General features: G+C 42.5%; 1 protein-coding gene across 1 annotated transcript in view; it reads right to left on the reverse strand.

Moving 5' to 3' along the window:
• Positions 1-22,107, reverse strand: part of LOC107372708 (E3 ubiquitin-protein ligase MIB2-like) — a 58,042-nt gene extending 35,935 nt beyond the window's left edge. Inside the window, exons 1-3 of the mRNA XM_070544641.1 lie at positions 22,031-22,107; positions 10,548-10,933; positions 9,248-9,419 (exon numbers count right to left, since the gene is read on the reverse strand). Of these exons, the coding sequence (XP_070400742.1) occupies positions 9,248-9,419; positions 10,548-10,893 (518 nt within the window). The 5' untranslated portion in view covers positions 10,894-10,933; positions 22,031-22,107. The remainder of the gene's footprint in view (positions 1-9,247; positions 9,420-10,547; positions 10,934-22,030) is intronic.
• Positions 22,108-25,013: the final 2,906 nt, after the last annotated feature.

Here is a 25,013-nt window from a genome sequence, read left to right on the forward strand (position 1 = left end):
ATGAAACTTTGGCTGAATAGTGCTTGTTCCTGTCTCCAATGTGGCAACGCATCCAGGAGCCGTCTGAGGAGAAGCCCAGAATCTCTTATCCTCTCCAGCTCAGAAAGTGCATATGATTATGCACAAGCGTGACCCGTCAACCCGGTCTCACAGTAATGGGTTGGGCCTGTTCAGGTTTACGCAGACAATCTTTACATAGAATTGACTTACAGATATAAAATTAATTCAGTAAAATATAAAGCATTTTATTTAAATATCCATTCATTATTTTACAAGCACAGAGAGCCGCATCAGATTCAGATCAGCGGGAAGATTCCTCTGAATGAATTCAGTCGGAGGAATCTTCCCGCATGCGCTCTGGTTCTGCGATGCGCTCCAAGCCCCTCTCCAGATCTTCAGCTCGCTGTGTACCTTATGTTGTACATGCTGACAGCGAGCTGCGCTGAGCAGTGTCCAGCTCAGATGTTCAGATGGAAATCTTTTCTTTGGGGATTTAGCTACATCTGTGATGTGCGTAGAATAAAGTGTCAGTTCGTCTGCATGCGTCGGGGTAATTCTTTCTATTCTTTCTCCGTCAAAATAAACTGTCAATTACGGGAACTGTCCGGTCAACACAAGCCCTGCTTTTAACTGTTCTGTTTTCTTGTGAAAATTGTTGCAAAGAGATATAATTTAACTTGATTAACACCAGAGCCAGGTGCACTGCGCCGTTATCTCCGTCACTGTAAATGAGGGAAAAACAAAATGATCGGATCCTTTTCTGACCTTCCCCACTTACAAAGTTTAATTACAACAATCAAACGTGACAGAGCCTGGATTTGTATTCTGAACAGTCTAAACATGTTTTAAAAAGAAATGTATGACAAAAGTGGCACTTGCTCAGTAAAACCACCAACAGGGTGAAAAATATCAAAATGTTGTAGGCAGAGACGGGCTACAACTTCTGGATCCACTTTATATAAATCATTTTATTGATTATCGTCTTATGAAAGATAGCTTTGACGTAAACGAGTGACCGGTACTGGCTGCTGTCACCTGTTGTGAGCAGCTCTCTGCTGTCTGAGGGTAGGCCCTGCCCACAACGCCGCGGCTGCTGTGGCTCCCAGTGTTTCCTTTACTGTGGGAAACGGGTAATAATGGCTCTTTGATGGGAACAGGTTGCCGACCCCTGGTTTAGGTGTTTCAATTTTTTTTAATGAATTCGATTAAAAATAAAGGAGCCCGGCCCATGTCCGAGGTAATTACACAGTCATTGGCCCGAGGGCCGTTGGGCCGGGCCGACCCGAGGGCCTAGGGCTTCAGTGCAGGGCTCTACTACAAGTTATGGCATGTGTCATTTCAGATACCATAAAATATTCAACAAAAAATCAAGATGCTGGAGGCTGTATTCTGAGAAGGTGGCAAAAGACTACTCCTACATCCCAGAGATCCAAACCATGATCGTCAACCAACGTTTGACAAGCAAGACAGGTCTTCCTCGACGCTACAAGCTAAGGCCTGAGGATCCAAGGCGTTACGGTTTGCTGTCCGGAGTCCCTGCACCATCAACAGAGGAACTTCTACAACACCTACGGACTCGCGGTGATGGTAAAATAAAACATTATCTGCCTTACATCTTCCACACAATAGTCTATTGCTAATTGAGTTTATTTTTTATTTACAGGTAAAACTTTGCCACAGACATACAGTGGGGCAAAAAAGTATTTAGTCAGCCACCGATTGTGCAAGTTCTCCCACTTAAAATGATGACAGAGGTCAGTAATTTACATCAGAGGTACACTTCAACTGTGAGAGACAGAATGTGAAAAAAAATCCATGAATTCACATGGCAGGATTTTTAAAGAATTTATTTGTAAATCAGGGTGGAAAATAAGTATTTGGTCACTTCAAACAAGGAAAATCTCTGGCTCTCACAGACCTGTAACATCTTCGTTAAGAAGCTTTTCTGTCCTCCACTCGTTACCTGTAGTAATTGCACCTGTTTGAACTCATTATCTGTATAAAAGACACCTGTCCACAGCCTCAAACAGTCAGACTCCAAACTCCACTATGGCCAAGACCAAAGAGCTTTCGAAGGACACCAGGAAATGAATTGTAGACCTGCACCAGACTGGGAAGAGTGAATCTACAATAGGCAAGCAGCTTGGTGTGAAAAAATCAACTGTGGGAGCAATTATCAGAAAATGGAAGACATACAAGACCACTGATAATCTCCCTCGATCTGGGGCTCCACGCAAGATCTCATCCTGTTGGGTCAAAATGATCTTGAGAACAGTGAGCAAGAACCCCAGAACCACATGGGGGGACCTGTTGAATGACCTGGAGAGAGCTGGGACCACAGTAACAAAGGTCACCATTAGTAACACACTACAACGGCAGGGAATCAAATCCTGCAGTGCCAGACGTGTTCCGCTGCTGAAGCCAGTGCATGTCCAGGCCCGTCTGAAGTTTGTCAGAGAGCACATGGATGATACAGCAGAGGATTGGGACAATGTCATGTGGTCAGATGAAACCAAAGTAGAACTTTTTGGTATAAACTCAACTCGTCGTGTTTGGAGGAAGAAGAATACTGAGTTGCATCCCAAGAACACCATACCTACTGTGAAGCATGGGGGTGGGAACATCATGCTTTGGGGCTGTTTTTCTGCTAAGGGGACAGGGTGACTGATCCGTGTTAAGGACAGAATAAATGGGGCCATGTATCGTGAGATTCTGAGCCAAAACCTCCTTCCATCAGTGAGAGCTTTGAAGATGAAACGTGGCTGGGTCTTCCAACACGACAATGATCCCAAACACACCGCCCGGGCAATAAAGTAGTGGCTCCGTAAGAAGCATTTGAAAGTCCTGGAGTGGCCTAGCCAGTCTCCAGACCTCAACCCCATAGAAAATCTGTGGAGGGAGTTGAAAGTCTGTGTTGCTCGGCGACAGCCCCAAAACATCACTGCTCTCGAGAAGATCTGCATGGAGGAATGGGCCAAAATACCAGCTACTGTGTGTGCAAACTTGGTAAAGACCTATAGTAATCGTTTGACCTCTGTTATTGCCAACAAATGTTATGTTACAAAGTATTGAGTTGAATTTTTGTTATTGACCAAATACTTATTTTCCACCCTGATTTACAAATAAATTCTTTAAAAATCCTGCCATGTGAATTCATAGATTTTTTTCACATTCTGTCTCTCACAGTTGAAGTGTACCTATGATGTAAATTACTGACCTCTGTCATCATTTTAAGTGGGAGAACTTGCACAATTGGTGGCTGACTAAATACTTTTTTGCCCCACTGTAGGTGTTGGGGGAGGAAAGAGAAAACCCAAAACCTTCTTTATTTTTGTTTCCTGTGCTTTTTTTGTTTGAAAATAAAGATATATTTTGGGGAAATAAGGACTAATATTTAAAAATGTATGTAAAATGCTGGAGGTAGACTTAAGTTTTTGTTGTTGTGCAGGAGTTTTAACATTTATGGTAAGTTTACAAATGCAACACAGAGTTATGCTTTAGAACACTTTATTAGAGCATCAAAAAAAATATATATAAAAAACAAACTTATGTAAAGTATCAAATATATACATTTATTTACAATCGTCTTGGAATAAAACCAGTGTAGTTACCATTGGGGTCAGGGAATTTTTCCCTTATCCTCCAGGCCACAGCTTGAGAATACTACTCTGCGCCCTCCACCAAGTTTTCCATGCTGCCATGCTACAAATTGTCTGTAAGCTGCATGGCGGAACCGTCTGGTGTCCTCACCAGGGTCCGGGTCATCATAAACTGCTCGAAACTCATTCCACAATGTGCTGGCCAGGCGAAAAACACCATTTTGCAGAATAAACTCCTCCATGTGTGGTACAGTTGAAATACATGTCTGGGGAGGCTGTTGGCAGCATTTCTTTTCCAAATCAGTTGGCATATCTCTGCAGTGGGAGCATACACACCATGAAGGTTGATTGGATGTTGGAGATGTTGTGGCAGGTGGACCAGAGAGGGCAAGTACATCAAAGAGAACACCAGGGTCTCTGTCCAGCACCTTGGTAAGGATGTCAATAGCCTGCTGAGGGTTCAGGTTCTGTATGTGTTGCTACAAAAGTGGAAAGAGATGCTACAGCAACAGATTTTAGGATCATTTAGTGTAATTTTGTTATGCTTACACGTTCAAAGTCTATTCGCTCTCTCTCTCTCTCTCTCGAGAGAGATCTTCAACTCCAAGGTCCACAGCTGAGTGTCTCGCACTTCTTCGGCCTCTGGATGCACCGCGGCCTCTAGACGCACCACGGCCTCTGGATGCACCACGGCTTTGAGATGATTGTGGGCATCTCCTTTTTGCACCACGTCTTGAGGATGCAATGGGAGGTTCAAACTCTTCCTCAGAGGATTCCTCAATCACTGAACTCTAATTTGTATTAGAATAAAAAAAATTATACTAATATAAAAAGTACTCTTGCATATTAATCAATTTTGACACAGATCAGATTTGGGCTAAACCAACAATAACCAGAAACCCTATGAAAGCAACCATGATTATAGGAGGACTACACAGAATGCAGTGTTTATTCATGATTTCCACATAAATTATATGCTTTGATATATTCATCCCATCTTGAATGGCAAAGCAATTAAAAATAAGCTAATTACTCGTAATAAAATGCTAACAATTTGATAGGATTAATTTTTTTACAATATAGATTGTCAACTGTTACTGGTATTTTAAAATATATATATTTATAGATATTCTTTATAAAATGCCTTTTGTAAACAGTAAGTGTTTAATGTGCTGGTTAAAAACAACTTTCTTACCTCAGATAACTCCATTGCTAACACTAGCTCAGCTCTATTATGAAGAAGCAATACTCTGGTGTTGACTCGGCTTTTCCTTGCGTGCACATTGGGAGGCGTGGCTTTCGGCTCTTTCAGGAAGGGCGGGGGAGTGAGCAACAGCCGTTCGAATTTAAAAATCTCCTCCTCCTCACCCTGACGGCGTCATTTTACGGACCGTGCCTTTAATACAGCTGTTTTTATGGCTGTTCACTTAGAATTAGCTTATGCTTAACAGAAATGTATTATTGCATTCTGTAGCTACTAGTTACAGGAGTCCCATAGTAAAATATTTCTTCTCTAGGAAGCATTTAAAAAGAAACGCTATTATAAAGGTTCAACAACCTACAAACAGAAATGTAATCTTCTGAGTTATTTCTAAGTTCCAAGTTTGGCCTGGTCTCTGTCAGGGGTTACATACCAGGGCTGAGTGGGATTAAAACCTGAAATAGCTCAGATTATAGATTATAGATTATCAATTGCAAATCAATCCTAAAAATGTGTCTTTGATCCAAGAGATGATTCAACATGCTGTAAAAAATGCTACATGAACACAAAATAAACCAGGTTTAAGTTCAGCTCTAAGACATGTTTACTTTAACTCATCCACTGTGCAGAAACATATCTAGGTACATACCATACCATAAAATAAAATACCACAAAATTAGTTTCTTTTTGCTTCATCCTAGTTGGATTCAGACTATTTTTCCATCCTCTGAAGGAAAGAGAAAATTAAAATTGGCGCACACATTAAGTCACGATTGCCTCACCTATTTCCAGCTCTCATTGTACAGCCAGGCCCGGAGAAAACAAGCAGGACCAGGCTAAACTATAGAAGAAATCTGGGTCATACATATCACCTCGTTAAAATGAGAACAGGCCATCCAGCTGACATTCAGATGGCGCCCGGAGCAGTTTGGAGCTTTACTGTAAACTGATGCAGAAGAGCAGATTCTGAAGGGACGACTCACTCCAGTAAATCTGGACATGCGGGACACTAGGAATCAGCTCATTAAACATTCATTAAATCTAGGCCACACATCTAAATAAACCCTAAAAGAAACAACAACCACCTGATTAAACGTTGCACTGCAAAACCAAACTGCTCCATGGACTGATTTAATCAAACAGCTAATAATTTATCAATGTTAAGAAATTTACGTGGCCTATCCAGCTCCTAATGAAGCAAAGCTTTAGTAGAAAACAAAACTCAAACTGAATGAAGAGCTAAATGTAACGTGAAACGACCAAATGTTAAAAAGTCTGCCACCCCTTTGTAATAAGGTGTCCTTAGTAAAAAGGTAATAGAAATGTTATTAACTCATCTGTAAAACACATAATTAAAAACTGATTATTAAATATTATTAAAGGGAGACAAAGGGACAAAACTGACCGGCTTCTTGCCAAATAATGAGCCAAATATGTTCACCTATACATTTAATCTATAATTGCTATTTGGAAAATATATTGTAATGACTATTAAACATGTAGAAATGGCAAAAGGGAGCCTCATTGTACCACATAGTTTTAAGTAATGTCACAAGGCTTGTTTACATATTTATGAATGCTAAATAAGGCACTGTAAAGTGCCTTGGGGGTTGTAAAACCCTTGAAGGCGCTATATCAAATACGGGCCATTTACCATAACAATTTGTACAAAATACTGTTAACAGTAAGTGTCGGTCCTATTTGTAACGGCATGAAATGACTGCTTTCCACCAAATGTCATTTTCCCTCTACCCTCTGACTCAGGATTAGTCTGCATGAGATATCGCCTCAAGGTCTCATGCATTTGCTTCTAACCTGCTTCTTTTCAGCTGAAAGAGAAGAATGAAGAATGGATTCTCGCCTTTTAATTAATCAAAGAACTCTATTTTAATAAAGCTAATCAACCAAGTGTTAGTCAATAAAGAGATGTGACCAATCTGTGAAACCAAAATATTAATTACTTTATTATAATCCTATAGAATGAGTAATATGGCTTTAAATGTTTCACTAGGACTGATCACACATAGCGTTAAAAGACATGACACATGACTTTCACTGATCCAATCAGAATCTGCCAGATCTGACAGAGGCATGGTTTTGGTGGTGTTTGGTAAATCTGTCAACCTTTCATTCGACCATAAACCAAAACATCCAAAGTATAAAACTATGCCCACGTCATCTCTAACGCCAGTTCAAAGCATTCTAGAGAAGTTGTCGGAGTGGCCAATCCGTAACTTTCCTCTTCAACCAAATGAACCAACGACAAGCTGGATAAATCTGTTGCATTTTACCAACCAAGCAACGGTTCCTTTCAAAATAAAAGCTGAACCATCACGACCCAGGTTTGGGTCTTGTCAGACGCAGATAAACTGTCGTGACCCTGAAGTATCTCAAGACTGGTGGTTGGGCTGCCGCTGTTGATTCTACAAGCTTCGGCTGCAGACGTCCAGGCTGGACCTCTACACCTCCTGATCTAGACGAGGACCTCCACAAGGGTTCGTAGACCGACAAATGGCGTCAAATGTTTTTGTGAATCTCCTAATCTCAGCTTAGCGCGAACCATCACCTTCAGTTCCATCAGAACTAATCGCTTCTTCGGATTTGCTGGTTCTGAGCAACATTACACTCACACCATTCTCCGTCATCCACCTTAGTTACACCATACACTTAATGTTTAGAGTTAGTCTAGTTTAAATTGTTTTTAATAAATCTTTAAACTTTTAAACGTGACTCTCTTCTGTTGTCTCTGAGTGAATACGAAGCTGTTGTCTAATCCCTCCATTAAAAAGTTCCAATCTTCTGGTTTAAAATAACCTCACAGATCCATAAGGTGGATTTCATATTTCCTATGGAATCCTACGCCTTATGGCTTATTAAATAACATGTAATTTAATTTCATTACATATTGTTACAGTTGTTTACTGACCATAAATAAATGGTGCCATGTTTTACGCTTTACAGCAGGGGTGTCAAACTCAAACTCACACGGGGCCGAAATGAAACTCTGGGACGGAGTCGAGGACCAAACTTAATATTTTTTGAAAAAGTGACGGCAAATTTGCACGTTTTCTTTATCAACATATATGCAATTTTGAACCTTTAAATTTGGAAACAAACTTATTTCTGCATTAACACTGAATGTGGAATAACCAAATGACACACGAGCAAGTCAGTTTTAAATAAAAGGCATCAGTGGTATTCATTACTTGTGGTATAATCAGCATTTTATAAATCTATTCAGGATTTATGTTTTCTTGTTTATTCATTTTTTTATTTTTTATTCTCCTTTTTTTCTCCTGTAATACGTGTCATTGCTGCTGTGACGTCTAGCTTTCCCCACTGAGGAACAATAAAGGGATTTTCGATTCTATTCATCTATCTGCAGCCTTTCCACTTCCTGTTTACTGTAGGTTAAATCTTTTCTCACGGGCCAACAACAAAATAAAAATATCATTTTATCTGAAATGAAAATGCAACATCTCACCTGTTAACTTTCATGTTTTGGAGCAGAAAAAGAGCATAAAACCAACATATTTAAAGCTCCGTTTGCTCCACTGGTTTACTGTGATGCTCACCTGTTCCAGCCAGATACCTGCATCATGGGGTTGATCTGAGCTGAGGAGGAGATTCCTGTTGTTTTGTTCATCTTCATCATAATAATGACAACATTAGATGACAACAGGTGCTCACATAGGTTTGTGCTGATGAACATGTCTAAGCAGCTTGACCACGTTGTTGTGTGTCGGGGAGGAAACACAACCACAGAGTCATGCTGGTTTGAGCGTGTCGCTGCTCGCTGGAGTTATATCAGCTCTGTCTGGACGTTAGTTGGAAAACTTTTTCTTTCAGTCGTGAACACATTCTGAGCGGCTAGAATCTCAGTTTCTGGGCTTCAACGTCAGAAAACAGCTGAGTGAACTTGGCGCTGAGTGAGAGGAGCGTAGTTTGTCCGAGACAGCGGAGCTGCTGACACCTGCAGCAGACGCTGGAAAAACACAAAGGAGGGGGCGCGTCAGCTCCGCGCTGACGCCGCAAAGCATCATGGGAGTTGAAGTCTTTGCGGTAAAATCGGCCAGCGGGCCAGTTTTAATATATTTTTGATATTTATCTCGCGGGCCACATAAAAATGCTCCGCGGGCCAGGCCTTGACTCTGACATATGTGCTTTACAGTATGGCTCCATTTGACAGTTGTTAATATTTATAAAGTAGATTATTAGATGCTAAATTATGTTCATATTATTGTCTCAAATGTTTCAGTTACAGGTGAAATATGTAGGAGAACAGATTAGGCTCATTATTTGGCAAGAAACTGGTCTGTTTTATTGCTTTCTTAACCTCAATTAATGCTATTATTTGTATTAATAGTTTATAAAGCATTCAAAGATAAATATCTATACTCATATTTATGATCTAATCATTTGCTTTTAATGGCGCCACGATACTCACGGTTGGGAGTGTGCCGTCTCGTAACGTTCAAAGGGATGGCTGAGATTGTGCTTTTTGTTCATGTAACACTGAGTACACAGGTCGTAGCCGAAGCACACCTTGCACTTCCATCTCATTCCCATGATGCCGTGCGTCTTGCAGCTGTCACAAATGACAATGGAGTGACGCACCCCTGCAGAGGAGGAAGAAGTGAAAAGGGAAAGCAAAAGACAAGATTTATGTTTCTATTTTAAGCTCAGAGAAACACTTCGTGTTCAAACTGTGTCTCAGCTTGTACGGCAATGTTTTGTTACAATAATGACAACTAGAGGCAAAGAAAACCTCAAAAAAGTTCTTGATTCTATTCTGATATAAATGATAATGAACAACAAAGAAGCACAAACATGATGATGAAAAACAACTCTTTTGGTCCAGTCACTGAAAGGCAAGCTTCTGAAGCAGAAACATGTTTTAAATGGAGCTAAATGCTAATGAGTCCCACGTTAAAGCGTATCATTCAGGTTGAAAATAGAACTGGATGGTTGATGACGCGAGCCTTTAAAATTGGCTCTAAGTCCTCATAAATGCACCCAGTGAATGAACACAAGACAAACAGGATCATTACAGCTAATAGAGAAATAAATGAGGCAACATTTTACATTTATACAAACAAGCATAAAAGCTTACTTCATGTGTTAGATATTAAAAATGATCTTTTAAATAAACAAAAATTCTAAAGGACCAAATTTTTTAAGGAGGCATTGCAGACGTCAGCTGAGATTAGATTCCCACTGCCTGCTGAGCTAACCAGCCACACAACAGTTTGCAAACCTGGTCACAAGAGCGGGGTTAGGGTTAAGGTTTCTAAGCAGAGATACTAACTAGTCCTGTGTCATATTGTTCAAAATGTATTTGTTACGTCCCAAGCTGTCTGGAATGAGCTCATGGACCAAATACAGCTCAGGAACGTCCAGTTGATGATCATTTTAAAGGAACTGTGCAACTAAGACCTTATTTGCTTCATAAAAGGTCTATTTAAAGGTATAGCAATTGATCTTTTATTTTCGGGTGGATCACGTCAACCATTGGTCCGCGTAACTGTCAATCATTCTGGCGAGCGTGAGTCCGTCGTACGTGCTCGCCCCTGGGTCGCCCCTCTCCACGGACTGGTAGAGGGGTGTGCATGCGCATTTTAAAGAACGTTGAGTGGGCGGTTAATCAGAAACATCGATTGCTACACCTTTAACACAATGTATTTGTTTATATTTGTCACAGTGATAAATGATGTTAAATGTTTTTACTGCAGCCTGACGTTGCTTACCAATTTGAGCGTTATCGTACAGCAGCAGGTCGTAGGCTCCCTCAGATCCAGTACGATAGTTGGTCCGTGTGCCACTGTCCCACTGAACCAACACCGTCTTGTCCGGGGTCGTAGTGCTGTCCTGCCGACCGATCTCCACCACCGTGCCCACATGCCCCTCTCCGTCGTCCTGGTTTCCCCACTTCCAGTCAAGGCCACGCACCACACGCATGCCCACCTTCATGCTGCCTCGGCTGGGGCCTGGCCTACAGGCTGAGGGCAAAGGCTGGAGCCTGGCAGCACTGTCCCCTCCTCTTCTGCGCCGCTGCTTCTTCTGGGAGGCAGAGCTGGACCGCGCTGATGGCATCACCGGCACCAGTGTTGTCTCTGGGAATAGATCGGGGTGACTGAAAGAGAAAGAAATCGGGAAGCGAGCCAGCTTGGATCTGTTCCTCTAAATCTCTAAACCGGTGTGCTCTTTCACACAACCTGTGTACAGCTGTCAGCGACTGCTAAGGGATTCAACACGCCATATGTCTTATTAATTTCAGAGCAGTGTTCTTCTCTTGGCTGGTGGGTCCTTCACTGGAGGCCTCGCTGTGTCATGGCACACTTCTGGAGGGAGCAGCTGGACTCGACAGTTACGCCCTACTGCGTTAATCAGGCTCTGACCTGACACAAACACACACTATACACTAGGGTTGTCACGGTATGAAAATTTAACCTCACGGTTATTGTGACCAAAATTATCACGGTTTTCGGTATTATCGCTGTATTTTTTAAACGGTGTTGCATATGTTCAGAAAGCATCGATAGTCCTGTTCTACACAAACTGAAATAGTTTTGAAAAGGTTTAACAGTGTTTATTAAACCTAAAATAACACAAAGCCTTAGCAAAAGTGCAACTTTTCACAAGTAAAGGAACAAATAGCTTATTTTTCTGGAACATGTTACAGTAGTCAGTGCAGGTTTAAATTATACAAATCCAAACATTCAAAACATAAACAATATGTAAACAAATCAAAGAAACACCACTTGTTTTCTCATATACTTGTTTTCTTCATTTTCAAAATGAAAATCTAAAACTCCAGTCCACACTTGACTTGAGCACTGTACAAGTCAACCTTAAAAAATATGTATTTAAAATAAATAGCCACTTTAAACAAATTACTAAAATAACTACTACACTATGTAATCAAATCCAAATGTTCAAGTATAAATTGCATTGAATAAGTAAACAAATCAATGACAAGGAACTAATTGTATATTTCTCTTCATCATCAACAAATAAGATGCTTCATCCAGCAACAGGGTGTCCGTGACACGGTTTAAATGCTGGCAGAGGACGCTGCGGCTGCAGTCTATAGTGACTCGTTGCATTCTCCCTCAACCAAAAGTCCTCACGTCATGCATTTAAGCTAAAATGCTAATGTTAACTTACCTTACACTGGCTGTAGAGACGTGGGTGATGGTCACGCAGATGTGCCATTAGATTTGAAGTGTTGCTGCCTTTTGCAGACACTTGTTTCCTGCACGTTCTGCAAACGGGATAGCCATCTTCTATTAACTGTCCCTCAACATTTTTTCAGAAATCAAAATATGCCCATACTTCCTATTTAGTCTTCTTTGAGGGCTGATGGATGTCCTGGGCGCTGCCGTCTCCTCCTTCGGCCATTATTTCAGCTTCAAAGTTTTGGTGCCATTGCAAACTAAAAAGTGCGTGTGCGCGCCGCGGGAACTTCAGCTGAAGCGACGGTGGCTGGTAAGGGTCACCGCGCCGAAACCGCGGCCACGGTAAACCCACCGAGCTAATTTAGTTTTTTTAAAACTGGACGGTTATTTTTATTGTCAACTTTTTTACCGGGGTTTACCGCTATACCGGTTACCGTGACAACCCTACGGCGTCAGTTTGTTTTCAGAATTGCTGGGGACAATAACCATACACTTGAGTGGGGTTTAAAAATTGCTGGGGACAATAAAGTAGGCTAGCAAAGGGGTCGGCGGCTCTGGAGCCGCATGCGGCTCTTCCATCCATCTGATGCGCTCTCTGTGCTTGTAAAATAATGAATGGATGTTTAAATAAAAAGCTTTATATTTTACTGCATTAATTTTACATCTGTATGCCAATTCTAAATGTAAAGACTGTCTGCGTAAACCTGAACAGGTCCAACCCGGTCTTACTCTGAGACCGGGTTGATGCGTCACGCTTGTGCGTAATCATATCGGCGCATTCTGAGCTGGAGGATGTCAGATTGTGGGCTTCTCCTCAGACAGGTTCCTGGATGCGTCGCCACATTGGAGACAGGAACAAGCACTATTCAGCCAAAGTTTCATAATCAGGTGTGGCAGTGTGAGTGTCCTGTCACAGTGTCCCGATAGATAATGCGCCATAGGCGTCATTTTAACCGGGGACGCCGGGGACATGTCCCCGGCAAAATTTGTGATTGGCAGCTGTGTCCCCCCCACTTTCAAAAAAGCCTGCTGATGAGGATTTTTGTTTTACCAGCTGAGATCTTATACCAGGGGTCGGCAACCTGTTCCCATCAAAGAGCCATTATTACCCGTTTCTCACAGTAAAGAAAACACCGCAGCAGCCGCGGCGTTGTGGGCGGGGCCTACCCTCAGACAGCAGAGAGCTGCTCACAACCAGGTGACAGCAGCAGGTAATGGTCGCTCGCATGGGCGTCGCACCCGTGGGGGATTCAACACCCACACTTTTCCAGCTGTTTTGCTCACCTCCACACCAGTCTGGTTTCTTTATGTCGCACTCACTCTGTTTGCCTCATCTCCTTCTTCACCTCCCGCTTCTGACAGCCGATGTCGGGTTTCCAGGAGAGCAGGAGAGGGAGGGACGGAAGAGCTCGACTGAATTCATCATTTTACATCTTGACATTAGCTGTACAAAGTCTGAGTTTGATAACGTGAAGATCAACAATTTGCAGAGGTTTATAACAGGCGCGGCGCCAGGTTTTCATTTTTGGGTGGGCCACGGTAATTCTGGACGGACCTTAATAAGCAGTGGCTTAAGTGAAGCAGGCAGGTCGCGCTAGAAAATTTCGTTTAAAAATACGTCATAAATGTGTTCCCCCGTCATTTTTATTTCTAAAATATGAAGTAAAAACTCCCAATTTAATTTTCATTCATTTGTCATTAATATGTAGTCTACACCCGTGCGTTAAGTGGACCATCTTCTAGTAAACGCAAAGCATCCCATCTCTCCAAATGCGTAAAATGTGCACCACAGCCGTTAAGCCTGGTTTATGCTTCTCCGTCAGCTCCGCAAGGGACAGACACGCACGGACTGACGGAAGCGTTTTGCTCTCATGCTTCTCCGTCTCCTGGAGAGTGTTGCAAAGCAATTGCCCGGCAGGACAGCAGAGGGCATAGCGCTGTTCTGTGGTATCCTGTCATGTATCGGTCCAAGATAGTGTGTTTATATTGTGTTTTTTGTGTATATAAGAGACTTTTAACACGGACATATTTGTCTCTCATTCTCCCACCGCTTCATGCGCTCCCCACCTCTAAACCCACGTTTCCTGTCATTTCCGTCCACAAATAAAACACTTGCTGCGCATCTTTTCACTCCTCCAGTCACGGGAGGATGAAACGTTCATATTTTTAGAGTTTTTTCGCGAGGTATTCTTCAAGCTTCTCTGTGTCTGCCGCTAGTTATCCTCGGCTCGCTTTGCAATGGCGGCGCTGTAAACAACAGCGGCGTCCTGACCAATCACAAGCTTGCGTAATCCGTCTCATTCGACGGATGTTTAAAAAAGTGGGCTCGACTCTGTACGTACTTGCGGGCCTGCCGGAGCCCTACGCAAGGACGGATAATGACGTTGCGTGTCTCCACACTGACGCAGACGGAGAAGCATAAATCAGGCTTTAGGCGCGCCGCGCGCACCGTCAGCTACATCAGTCCAGACGAGAGCAGAGCGAATAGAGGATAATTGTGTCTGGATGTGGATGGAGATTACATTGTACAGCAGCCTGATCATCATTTAAATAAAACCATCACCTGTCTTCTAGTCCATGCTATCAGCATTATTTTAATTGGTGTGTGTGTGTGTGTGTGTGTGTGTGTGTGTGTGTGTGTGTGTGTGTGTGTGTGTGTGTGTGTGTGTGTGTGTGTGTGTGTGTGTGTGTGTGTGTGTGTGTGTTTTCCACTTCCAACACTGGTCTAACCAACCAGACCAGCGTGTCCAGTAACACATTAATGTTACAATTAAACAGTTTCACTTCATGTAGGCTAGGAACGTTTCACCTGCTGTGGCCCGACCGCTTCTGCTCCACATAAACTTTGTGCGTAATCAAATGTCTCTACAGGTGCTTTCTGAGCTGAAGAGGCGATTCTGCCTCAGACTGGATGCGTCATGCGTCTCCATATTAGAGACGGGAAAAAGCGCTGTTCAGCCAAAGTTTCATAATTTCATAAAAAGAACATTTTTCCAAGCTCATCCATGCGCATCAGTGTGCGCTGGGGTAATTCTTTCAAAACAGCCAGCATCCTTGAGTTTATCCATCAAAATACAGTCAAATGGAAATATCTGTAACCTGCCATTTAACTGTTTTGCCTTCTTGTGAAGATTGTTGCAAAGAGAAACAATTAAACTTGATTAACCCCAGAGCCACGCGCACTGCGCTGTACGTCGTGACTGTAAATGAGGGGAAACGATTTAATCGGATCCTTTTCTTTTCAACATGGTTTAAACTAAAGTTTCATTCAGTACAAACTTTAGTTACACCAATCTAACGAGACAGAGCCTGATTTGTATTCTGAACAGTTTAAACATGTTTAAAACGGAGACATGCGTGACGCTCTAAAATTCGCACCTGCTCCGCTATTATGGAAACAAGGGTTATAACAAGGTGAATAACATCAAATTATTTTAGGCACAGACAACATCTCCCACACTTTTGAAAATCTTGCAACGCGCCTGGTCGCTCGTGTACGTCAAAGTTATCTTTCATAAGACGATAATCAATAAAAATATTTATATAAAGATGATCCAGAAGTTGTAGCCCGTCTCTGCCTTCAATATTTTGATATTTTTCACCCTGTTGGTGGTTTTACTGAGCAGGTGCCACTTTTGTCTTACGTTTCTTTTAAAAACATGTTTAGACTGTTCAGAATACAAATCCAGGCTCTCAGAACCAGAGCGCATGTGAAAGGTTCCTCCCACTGAAGCGAGTGTTTTCCAAACCCTGTCTCTCAGAGACTTGTCACTTAGAAAATGTTCCCTGATTATGAAACTTTGGCTGAATAGTGCTTGTTCCTGTCTCCAATGTGGCGACGCATCCAGGAGCCGTCTGAGGAGAATCCCAGAATCTGACATCCTCCAGCTCAGGAAGCGCATATGATTACGCACAAGCGTGACGCGTCAACCCGGTCTCACAGTAAGACCGGGTCGGAACTGTTCAGGTTTACGCAGATAATCTTTACATTTAGAATTAGCATACAGATGTAAAATTAATGCAGTAAAATATAAAGCTTTTTATTTAAATATCAATTCATTATTTTAAGAGCACAGAGAGCCGCATCAGATGGATGGAAGAGCCGCATGCGGCTACAGAGCCGCCGACCCCTGTGCTAGCCTATATTGTCCCCAGCAATTTTTAAACACCACTCAAGTGTGTGGTTATTGTCCCCAGCAATTCTGAAAACAAACTGACGCCCTTGTAATGCGCCCTGGCTACTTAGCCAAGGGGTTGTACCTTTGGCTGACTGGTTAGAGCGTATGACTCTCACCCGGGAGTCTGGGGATCGAATCCCGCCCGGGCCCTCGTTTCTCCACCTTGCCACATATTGACGGATAAATGCGATAAGATTTCCTCCCACTGAAGCGTTCTGGAAACCCGGTCTCTCTGAGGGATGTGTCACTTGGAAAAATGTTCTTTTTATGAAATTATGAAACTTTGGCTGAACAGCGCTTGTTCCCGTCTCTAATATGAAGACGCATGACGCGTAGAGACATTTGATCACGCACAAAGTTTATGTGGAGCAGAAGCGGTCGGGCCACGGCAGGTGGAATGTTCCTAGCCTACATGAAGTGAAACTGTTTAATTGTAACATTAATGTGTTACTGGACACGCTGGTCTGGTTGGTTAGACCAGTGTTTGAAGTGGAAAACACACACACACACACCAATTAAAATAATGCTGATAGCGTGGACTAGAAGACAGGTGATAGTTTACGTATTTAAATGATGATCAGGCTGCTGTAAAATGTAATCTCCATCCACATCCAGACACAATTATCCTCTATTCTTTCTCTATTTGCTCTGCTCTTGTCTGGGCTGACAGCTGATGGTGCGCGCGGCACGCCTAACTAGCGGCTGATGCACATTTTACGCATTTGGAGAGGTGGACTGGATGCTTTGCGTTTACTGGAAGATGGTCCACTTAACGCACGGGTGTAGACTACATATTAATGACAAATGAATGAAAATTAAATTGTGAGTTTTTACTTCATATTGTATAAATAAAAATGACGGGGGAACACATTTATGACGCCTTTTTAAACTAAATTTTCTAGCGCGACCTGCCTGCTTCACTTAAGTCACTGCTTATTAAGGTCCGTCCAGAATTACTGTGGGAAATGAGTAATAATGGCTCTTTGATGGGAATAGGTTGCCGACCCCTGGTATAAGATCTGAGCTGGTAAAACAAAAATCCTCATCAGCAGGCGTTTTTGAAAGTGGGGGGACACAGCTGCCAATCACAAATTTTGCCGGGGACATGTCCCCGGCGTCCCCAGTTAAAATGACGCCTATGCTACTATACACACTCCACAACAGGACCCGCTAGCATCATCAGCCTCATTCTTCCTCTAAACACTAAACACATTCATACAGAGTGAACCTTAACCAAAGAAATTCACCTATTTTAACTATTTTTATCATGGTCCAACCTTACTTGGTGTCATACTACGGATGCTGAAAGGAGAACTCCACCCTACACATCAGCCTCTGAGCCATCTTGTTGCTATAATACGTCTCCCTTAACAAAATATTTATTAAAAACCACTTCTTCCATCTTCTAATACAGACTTTTTCTACCTGACAACCTGAAAGAGAAATTCACTCTAAGCAATGTGAGCTAATAACTTCAGAGATCTAGACCTTTACAGGGCTTCTGCCAAGTGTGTGACTCTCGAAAAGAAGAATTAACTATACCTTCAACGAGTATCACAAAGAAGGCTCAACATCTCACTTTTCACCGCCATGATTGATTGCACCAGAGCTTTGTAACGAGTGTGAGGAGGACAAGAAAGGAAATAAAACTGAAAGAAAGGAGGATGTGGAAGCCTGAGTCAGCAAATAGGAAACAAAACTTCTGCTGAAGAGGACGATAATCTAATTACACTCATTAATCATAAAAGACATCTGAAATACCGTAAATCCTCTAATACAGGCTGGTATTCAATTAAAGGCCGGGTCTCCAATTTTGGCCGGTGTCAGAGTCAGCGGAGGTAAATAATGGCCGGTCTCTTATTGTGGCCGGATGGAATGTGGTAACAAGCAAGTACAAGCGTCCCAGCGGCAGGGTTATAGTCCCTAAATCAACCAGCAGGGGGCAGTAGGGATTCACGCAGACATTTATTAGGCTTTTTCTTCAAGCTTTATAACGCTTCAGACACGATCCTCTATCACGCTCCTACCACACAGAGTCACGGTGTCATTTAACCATGCTAATTCAACCCGCTCCACAGAACACACATCACCTTCCCTGTGGCTTACATAACACTCACACAACACGCAAATCAGCACATAGGAACTAGCAGAACGATAGGAAACACATATAACACAATACCCAGAATGCACCTGGCTTACAACCCCAGCCAGGTCATTACACTATCAAGTTCAAAGAGAACATGCTGATTATGCTGCAGAACACTCTGGGGAGCAGCAGTAGGGGGTGTATGAACTACAGTAATCCCTCGTTTATCGCGGTAGATGCGTTCCAGACCTGGCCGCGATAGGTGAAAATCCGCGAAGTAGGGACTCCCAGCATGCCCCTCGCGGGGATTCCCTCCACGTCGCACCTACGTCACAAACCGCGGCTATAAACGGAAGTCGCCTTTACAGCTCAGTCATCGTTTCTTCAGATTCATGATCAGAGTTTCCAACCTACCGATCAATCCAACGAACTATCAGCTCATAGTAAGTTATCTTACTTACTTCTGGAAAGCCAGGCATTTCCGTGTCACTTCGTTGACGCTCGAACGCTCGGGGGTTTCCTAGAGCAGCCGGCGTTTCACCGACGCTATCACTTCCGCGTCTGTGAAACCACGCTCCCTATTGAATTATCGTATGATCACATTCTCTGTGATCAGCAATGCGCTGTGCCAGACCGTAGGTACTGACACGCGATCGTTCATGTCGGTTCATTTCCTTTAATGTTTTCTGTCTTTTATTTGCGCCTGATGCGTTTCGCTGCATGCTGTGGAGCGGGGCGGTGCGCGCATCAACTTGTCCTCCAACGCACTGATCACTGATACGGCCGCCAAACAGCAAGCGCTCCGCTGTTTTTGCGGTCGGTAGATATTTTAGAACTGCAGTTCAAAGGTAACTCATAAGGTGAATATATATGAACCCAGGCAGCAGTTTTTCTTTAGGATTGAGAGGAGATGCAGGAAGATAATAAACAGACAGGACAGAAAAATAGTCAAATAAAAACAAGTTAGTTTTTGTACCTGCTGTTGCAACATACAGACACCATTGAAGGTAATCAGAAGTGAGGAACAGAAAATGAAATAATTATTTTAATGTTTAGAGCAGCAGGAACTCCGAGAGGCTGCAGGCGCATCAGTGAGTTTGCGGCTGCTGCGCGGGGGGAGGGGGGAGAGGGCTGAAGCAGAAACTACCGTTGTTAAAAGAAATGTGTTTAACTTTGAAAATGTGGGCACAATTTTAATTGTCAAAAACTCCAGCAAACCATTAGTTAATTTTGCTCAAATAGAAATAGAGGCCTGCCTCTAATACTGGCCCTCCTTCCAATAAAGGCCTGGAGCTTGATGAGCTTGAGTCAAATACAGGCCCGGGCCTGTATTAGAGGATTTACGGTATTTGTTCACGGACTGCTGTAGTGTTCTGCCTCTACTATGTACAAAAATGGTGCGTTAATGCTGAGATGTCAGCGTAATAATACAAACAATAGTTAAAAATCAAGCATGCAAATGTAAAAAAAAAAATCTGTTGTTTCCTCCATAATGTACTGCACAAAAGTCTGCCGGCACTTTGAGTCAATATTTTGTTTTTCTACACTTTTACCCTTTCTTTTTCTCAACTTTAATGTTGCTGCATCAACTGAGCAGTAATTTCCTGTTACAACTGTCAGGGACGTACGTAGTTAACCGGTTAATTGTTGTTAAAGTTGTAACCAGGTAAACTAGCTTTGCCCAGTTAACTGCTTCAAGTTCTTCTGCTGCGCTGGGTGCACTATATTTTGTGCCACCAGAAGGGGGAAGAGGGCCGCTATCAAATATGTTTCCTGGGTGACCTTAAAAGAAGAAATGAGCTTGTCACATGACCAAACAAATGCGCTCAAACGCGAAGCGGTTAACAGTAAGGCAGCGTTGGAGCTGTTTATTCTTAGTTATTTAATTCTTGGGACACAATAAGCCTCACATCAAAGCACTGAGCCTGGCACAACACAACGCAGCAAACCAAGACCAGCAAAAGGTCAGTGTGCTGTGCTGCTCCTTGTGTCTGAATCCTAATTTGTCTAGTAAAATAAAGAAACGCCAGTGTAAATATTAAGTTAAATGTAAGAAGACTTTTTTTTTAAACCGGGGCCTCTAGAATGCACTGTGGGGGGAGGGGTGTTTTTTCGATTAACCGGCTATTAACTGTTGAGGGCCGTCAAAAGGCGGTTAAAGAAGTTTTGGTAAAAGTACATCCTTAACAACCGTTATTCCTTTCATTTTATTTTTGTATATGACGGACCACTATCACCTGCATTAACCGCAGAAAGGAAATAGAAAAAATGAGCGAGTCACAAAAAGCCCGTCTCTCCCACGTCACTGGGAAAATTAGTATTCGTGGCCTCAACCACCTTGGCTTGGGACCGCCTACAGAATGGAGAGAGCAGAGCACATCTCGGCTAGTAGAAGCTAAGCCGATAGCATCAGCAAATATACAACATGGTGGACGTTCAGGCCTGTGCTATTTAAATTTTCTACCCAGACCAACATGTTTTACAGTTATCTGAGTTTCATTAACAAACTTAACAGAAGATTCATGTTGTTCAGCGAACCAGGAAGCAGAAAGTACAACAAAAAAATCAGCCGTAACAGACGACTGCACAAGGGAAAATCATATAATGACAATCTTCTATCTTTAGAGCACAAGAGTTCTTTACTCATACCAGAGACCACAGCTAACTTATTTACAAAAATGTATGAAAGAGACCTGTCAGGATGACTTCACAGGCTTCTGTTTTTGGAGCAAAGTTACCATTTAAGAAAAGAAGAAGCTGACCTTTGTGGACATGAAACTGACATCTGCCATTTACAATGAGTCAGCAGAACCAAAGATGACAAACTAAATTAACTCATGGCCGGTCTTACCAATGACTTGTACACACTACAGGATTAAACTGGCCAACACATAGTAATAGATGTGAGTAATAGATGATTTATGATGTGTGAAATAGTCGGTGACACATTTTAGTTCAAACGTTTTAAAGATCAGCAGGTGAAGCTGTAGGTAAATCTCAGACGTTTACTCTTTGGCATGTCCTCCAGTGACATTTTCTGTGTGTGTGTGTGTGTGTGTGTGTGTGTGTGTGTGTGTGTGTGTGTGTGTGTGTGTGTGTGTGTGTGTGTGTGCGTGCGTGTGTGTGTGTGTGTGTGCGTGCGTGCGTGTGTGTGTGTCATGTCCAGGCCACCTGTGTTGTTGAGATGTCACTGCCAATCTACAGCAGAGGTAGGCGGGTGGGATTACGGCTCTCAGCCTAAAATAACAGATGGGTTGACTTCCATCACATACGCTGCTGAGGGTCGGTCAAGGAGGGCGAGAGCCTTCACAAATACAACCGAAGTGTCTTCTGGCTGCCACACAAACACACGTTCTCCATCATACAAATCTAAACTTTTTACGTACGTGTTGCACACATGAATAGTCAGTGTGTTTTGTTGCGGGTTTTATTCCATCTTTGGCTGTTAACAGACGAGAGCGCAATGAGCAGCGTCTTCTCCAACAGTCAAACAGCACTGGATTAACCGTTTAACGCTTAACATAAACATTCACATCCTTAGCTTGACCTAAATAAAAATAAGTCAGATACAGCTCACTCCTTTCAAGCACACAAAATTTATAGCAGCATCAGTAAGTCCTGGCACAACTGGTAAAAGTTAGCTTAGCTGTTAGCTTACTCACGCTACCACATAAAACTAAAATTTTACAAAACAAACATAGAGATAGACGGCCAACATTCCCCTCATTACCCCGGACTTCTAACCAATCTCCTTCATTGCTGTTATTGTGCTATTTGTGCATTTTTACCTGTTAACACAGACGACAGTGCAACGAGCAGTGTCTTCAACAGACGACAGCGCAACGAGCAGCGTCTTGAAACAGCACTGAATTAACCGTAGAACCGTTGAGTCAGCTGTACTCGCTGTGACCGTTGTGCCCCTTTGTGGCGAAATGTTGTTACTGCATCGTTTACTCATTAACTTAGTTCACAGGGAGAAGTCGAGCTATAATGAACTTTCTAAAAGGTTAGTAGTGACATGAAATGAAGTCAAACAAATTAAAGAGAGAGGGGGGGGCCATCTCCACTCTCTCACACTCTCCCCTCAAAAATGTAATGTCATCCCGACATTCAAGTACCGAACACTAACACAGTGTAATAATCAGTTCACATATCCTTCAAATGCTTTACATTTATGCAGAGTACATCTAATCAGGAGTCAGAGTTCATTTGTAGAAAGAGATGCCATGCTGTATCCAGTCTTAAAATATGACACATATCTCCCGTTAATGTCATATTTCCGCAGTTGATGTCATTGTGCACGATGACTATCCACCACTTGATTCGCCTGTAGCATCAATATCTGCAATCTCTTCTGAGAGTAAGGTACTCACATAGAAGTATACTTAACCTTAAAGAAAATGTTTAAACTGACCTCACAAGTACCACTATTCTCTAACATGCTGACCAGAATCCTAAACAAAACTGTAGCAAAATATTTGAACCCATGACAGGAAAATAGCAAAACTGCATGAGAACTGAGTTTATTGATCAAACATGTTCTCTATAAACTCTCTTAACTCATTCATTTGGCATAACAAGCTGCCCTAACTTATGGTAAGTAAACCTCAATGTAGGTTTTCTTATTCTGAAAGGATACCTCCTGTGAAGTGATATGTCAGCATCTTCATCATCATTTGAGCTTGAAATGCAAGGTAGCTCCTCGCTTTCCACAGTCCCTGACTGGACATTGCCATCCAGTAATACATGTCTGTCTCCTCCCAGAGTTTGTTGTGATCCTGTTCCAACATCATCCTCAGTCCAGTTACTTTGCATGTCTCCCATTTGTGTGGAACTCTGGTGCCTCTGCTCTTAGCTGACTCTCAGTATGATGATTGGACTCAAATTCAAATCAAATCAAATTCAAATTTTATTTGTCACATACACATTCATACACAGTACGAAATGCAGTGAAATGCCTTACACAACTGCTCGTGACCTAAGAGTTGAAAATAAAAAGACTGGACACAATGGATTAAAATGAAGGGTAAATTAACTGGGAAAGAGTAAGGTAAAATATATCTGAATTAAAGTTGAATAATAGAATAGTTTTACAACAAAATACACAACACAATACAAATTAGAATAAAAGGTAAATTTAGCTGGGAAGGAATAAGATAAAATATATATAAGTTGAAGCTGAGAATAAAGTAACTGTACAACAAAATACACAGTATGTAAATGTATAAGAATGTATGAAGAAATAAAAATATCTGTACAAAACAGCGGCTAAACAAGTATTAAATGGAAATGAAAAATATATATATATAATGTCCAGAGTTGTGCAAACACATTTTAGTGACTTTGTAGTGCAACTGTGCTTAAGCAAAGTCCAGACTGTTCAGTGTGTGTGAGAACCATGTGTGTGTGCACTGAATATGTGGTGGTGTGGTTTAAAGATCGTATCGCCTGCGGGAAGAAACTCCTCCTCAGCCTCTCTGTATTGGTCTTCAGGGAGAGGAATCGCTTCCCTGACCTCAACAGAGCGAACAGTCTGTTATTTGGATGGCTGAGGTCCTTCACAATCTTCCTGGCCTTGGTCCAGCACCGCCTGCTGTAGATCGAGTGCAGGTCAGGGAGCTCGGAGCGGATGGTGCGCACAGCTGATCGAATAACCCTCTGTGGAGCTCGTCTGTCCTGCATGGTGCTGTTCCCGAACCAGGTTATGATGTTCCCCGTCAGGATGCTCTCTATGGTGCACGAGTAGAAGTTCCTGAGCACCCTGGGGGGCAGTCGGAAGTCTCTCAAGCGTCTGAGGTAGTAGAGACGCTGCCGGGCCTTTTTCACCATGCTGTTGATGTGACAGGACCATGACAGGTCCTGCGTGATGTGAACACCGAGGTATTTGAAGCTGCTCACTCTCTCCACTGGGCACTCGTTGATGACGGGGATCTGGTAGTTCCTCTCCTGCTTTGTGCTGAAGTTCACTATCACAGGGTATCCGCGGGTCCTTGAAAAGTCTTAAAAAGTCTTAAATTTGCTTTTCCAAATTTAAGGCCTTGAAAATCCTTAAAAATGACAAATAATCCTTAAATCCAGTTTCCAAAGGTCTTAAATGACCAAAGACCAAATAAACAAGATTATTTTATTTCTATAAAATGTTCGTGAATTTCTAGTGTTCTGCATTTTTTGTGTACGATGTTGGCGTAAGCAGAACCGTACACGTTCAGTTGGTTGTGAAAGGGGGCTATTTTTAGATGAGCACATTAGCTGGTTAAGCTAGTGGGAGCTTGCGCCATGGGGAAGTGCGAGTTTAATGGTAACTGGATGGCTAATCCCACGTTTGCGACGTGGTTAGCACCGTTTCTAGGCAATAGCTGGAAATTATAGCTTAAATTTAATTTTAAAAATAGCTTAAATTTGGTCAAAGTGGCCTTAAAAAGGTCTTAAAAAGTCTTAAATTTGGCTCCTTTAAACCTGCAGATACCCTGTATAAACTCCTTCGTTTTGCTGACGTTTATAAGGAGGTTGTTCCTCTTGCACCAGGTCTCCAGATTCCTGACCTCCTTTAAGTAGGCCGCCTCGTTGTTGTCAGAGATCAGGCCCACCATGACGGTATCGTCAGCAAACTTAATGATGGTGGTGGAGCTGGTACTGGCCACACAGTCGTATGTGTACAAAGAGTACAGCAGGGGGCTTAGAACACACCCCTGGGGGGCTCCAGTGCTGAGAGTGGTGGGTGTTGAGACATGTCCGCCCATCCTTACTGCCTGTGGTCTGCCAGTTAAGAAG

Source organism: Nothobranchius furzeri, chromosome 15 (assembly GCF_043380555.1).
Source record: "Nothobranchius furzeri strain GRZ-AD chromosome 15, NfurGRZ-RIMD1, whole genome shotgun sequence".
Taxonomy (NCBI): Eukaryota; Metazoa; Chordata; class Actinopteri; order Cyprinodontiformes; family Nothobranchiidae; genus Nothobranchius; species Nothobranchius furzeri.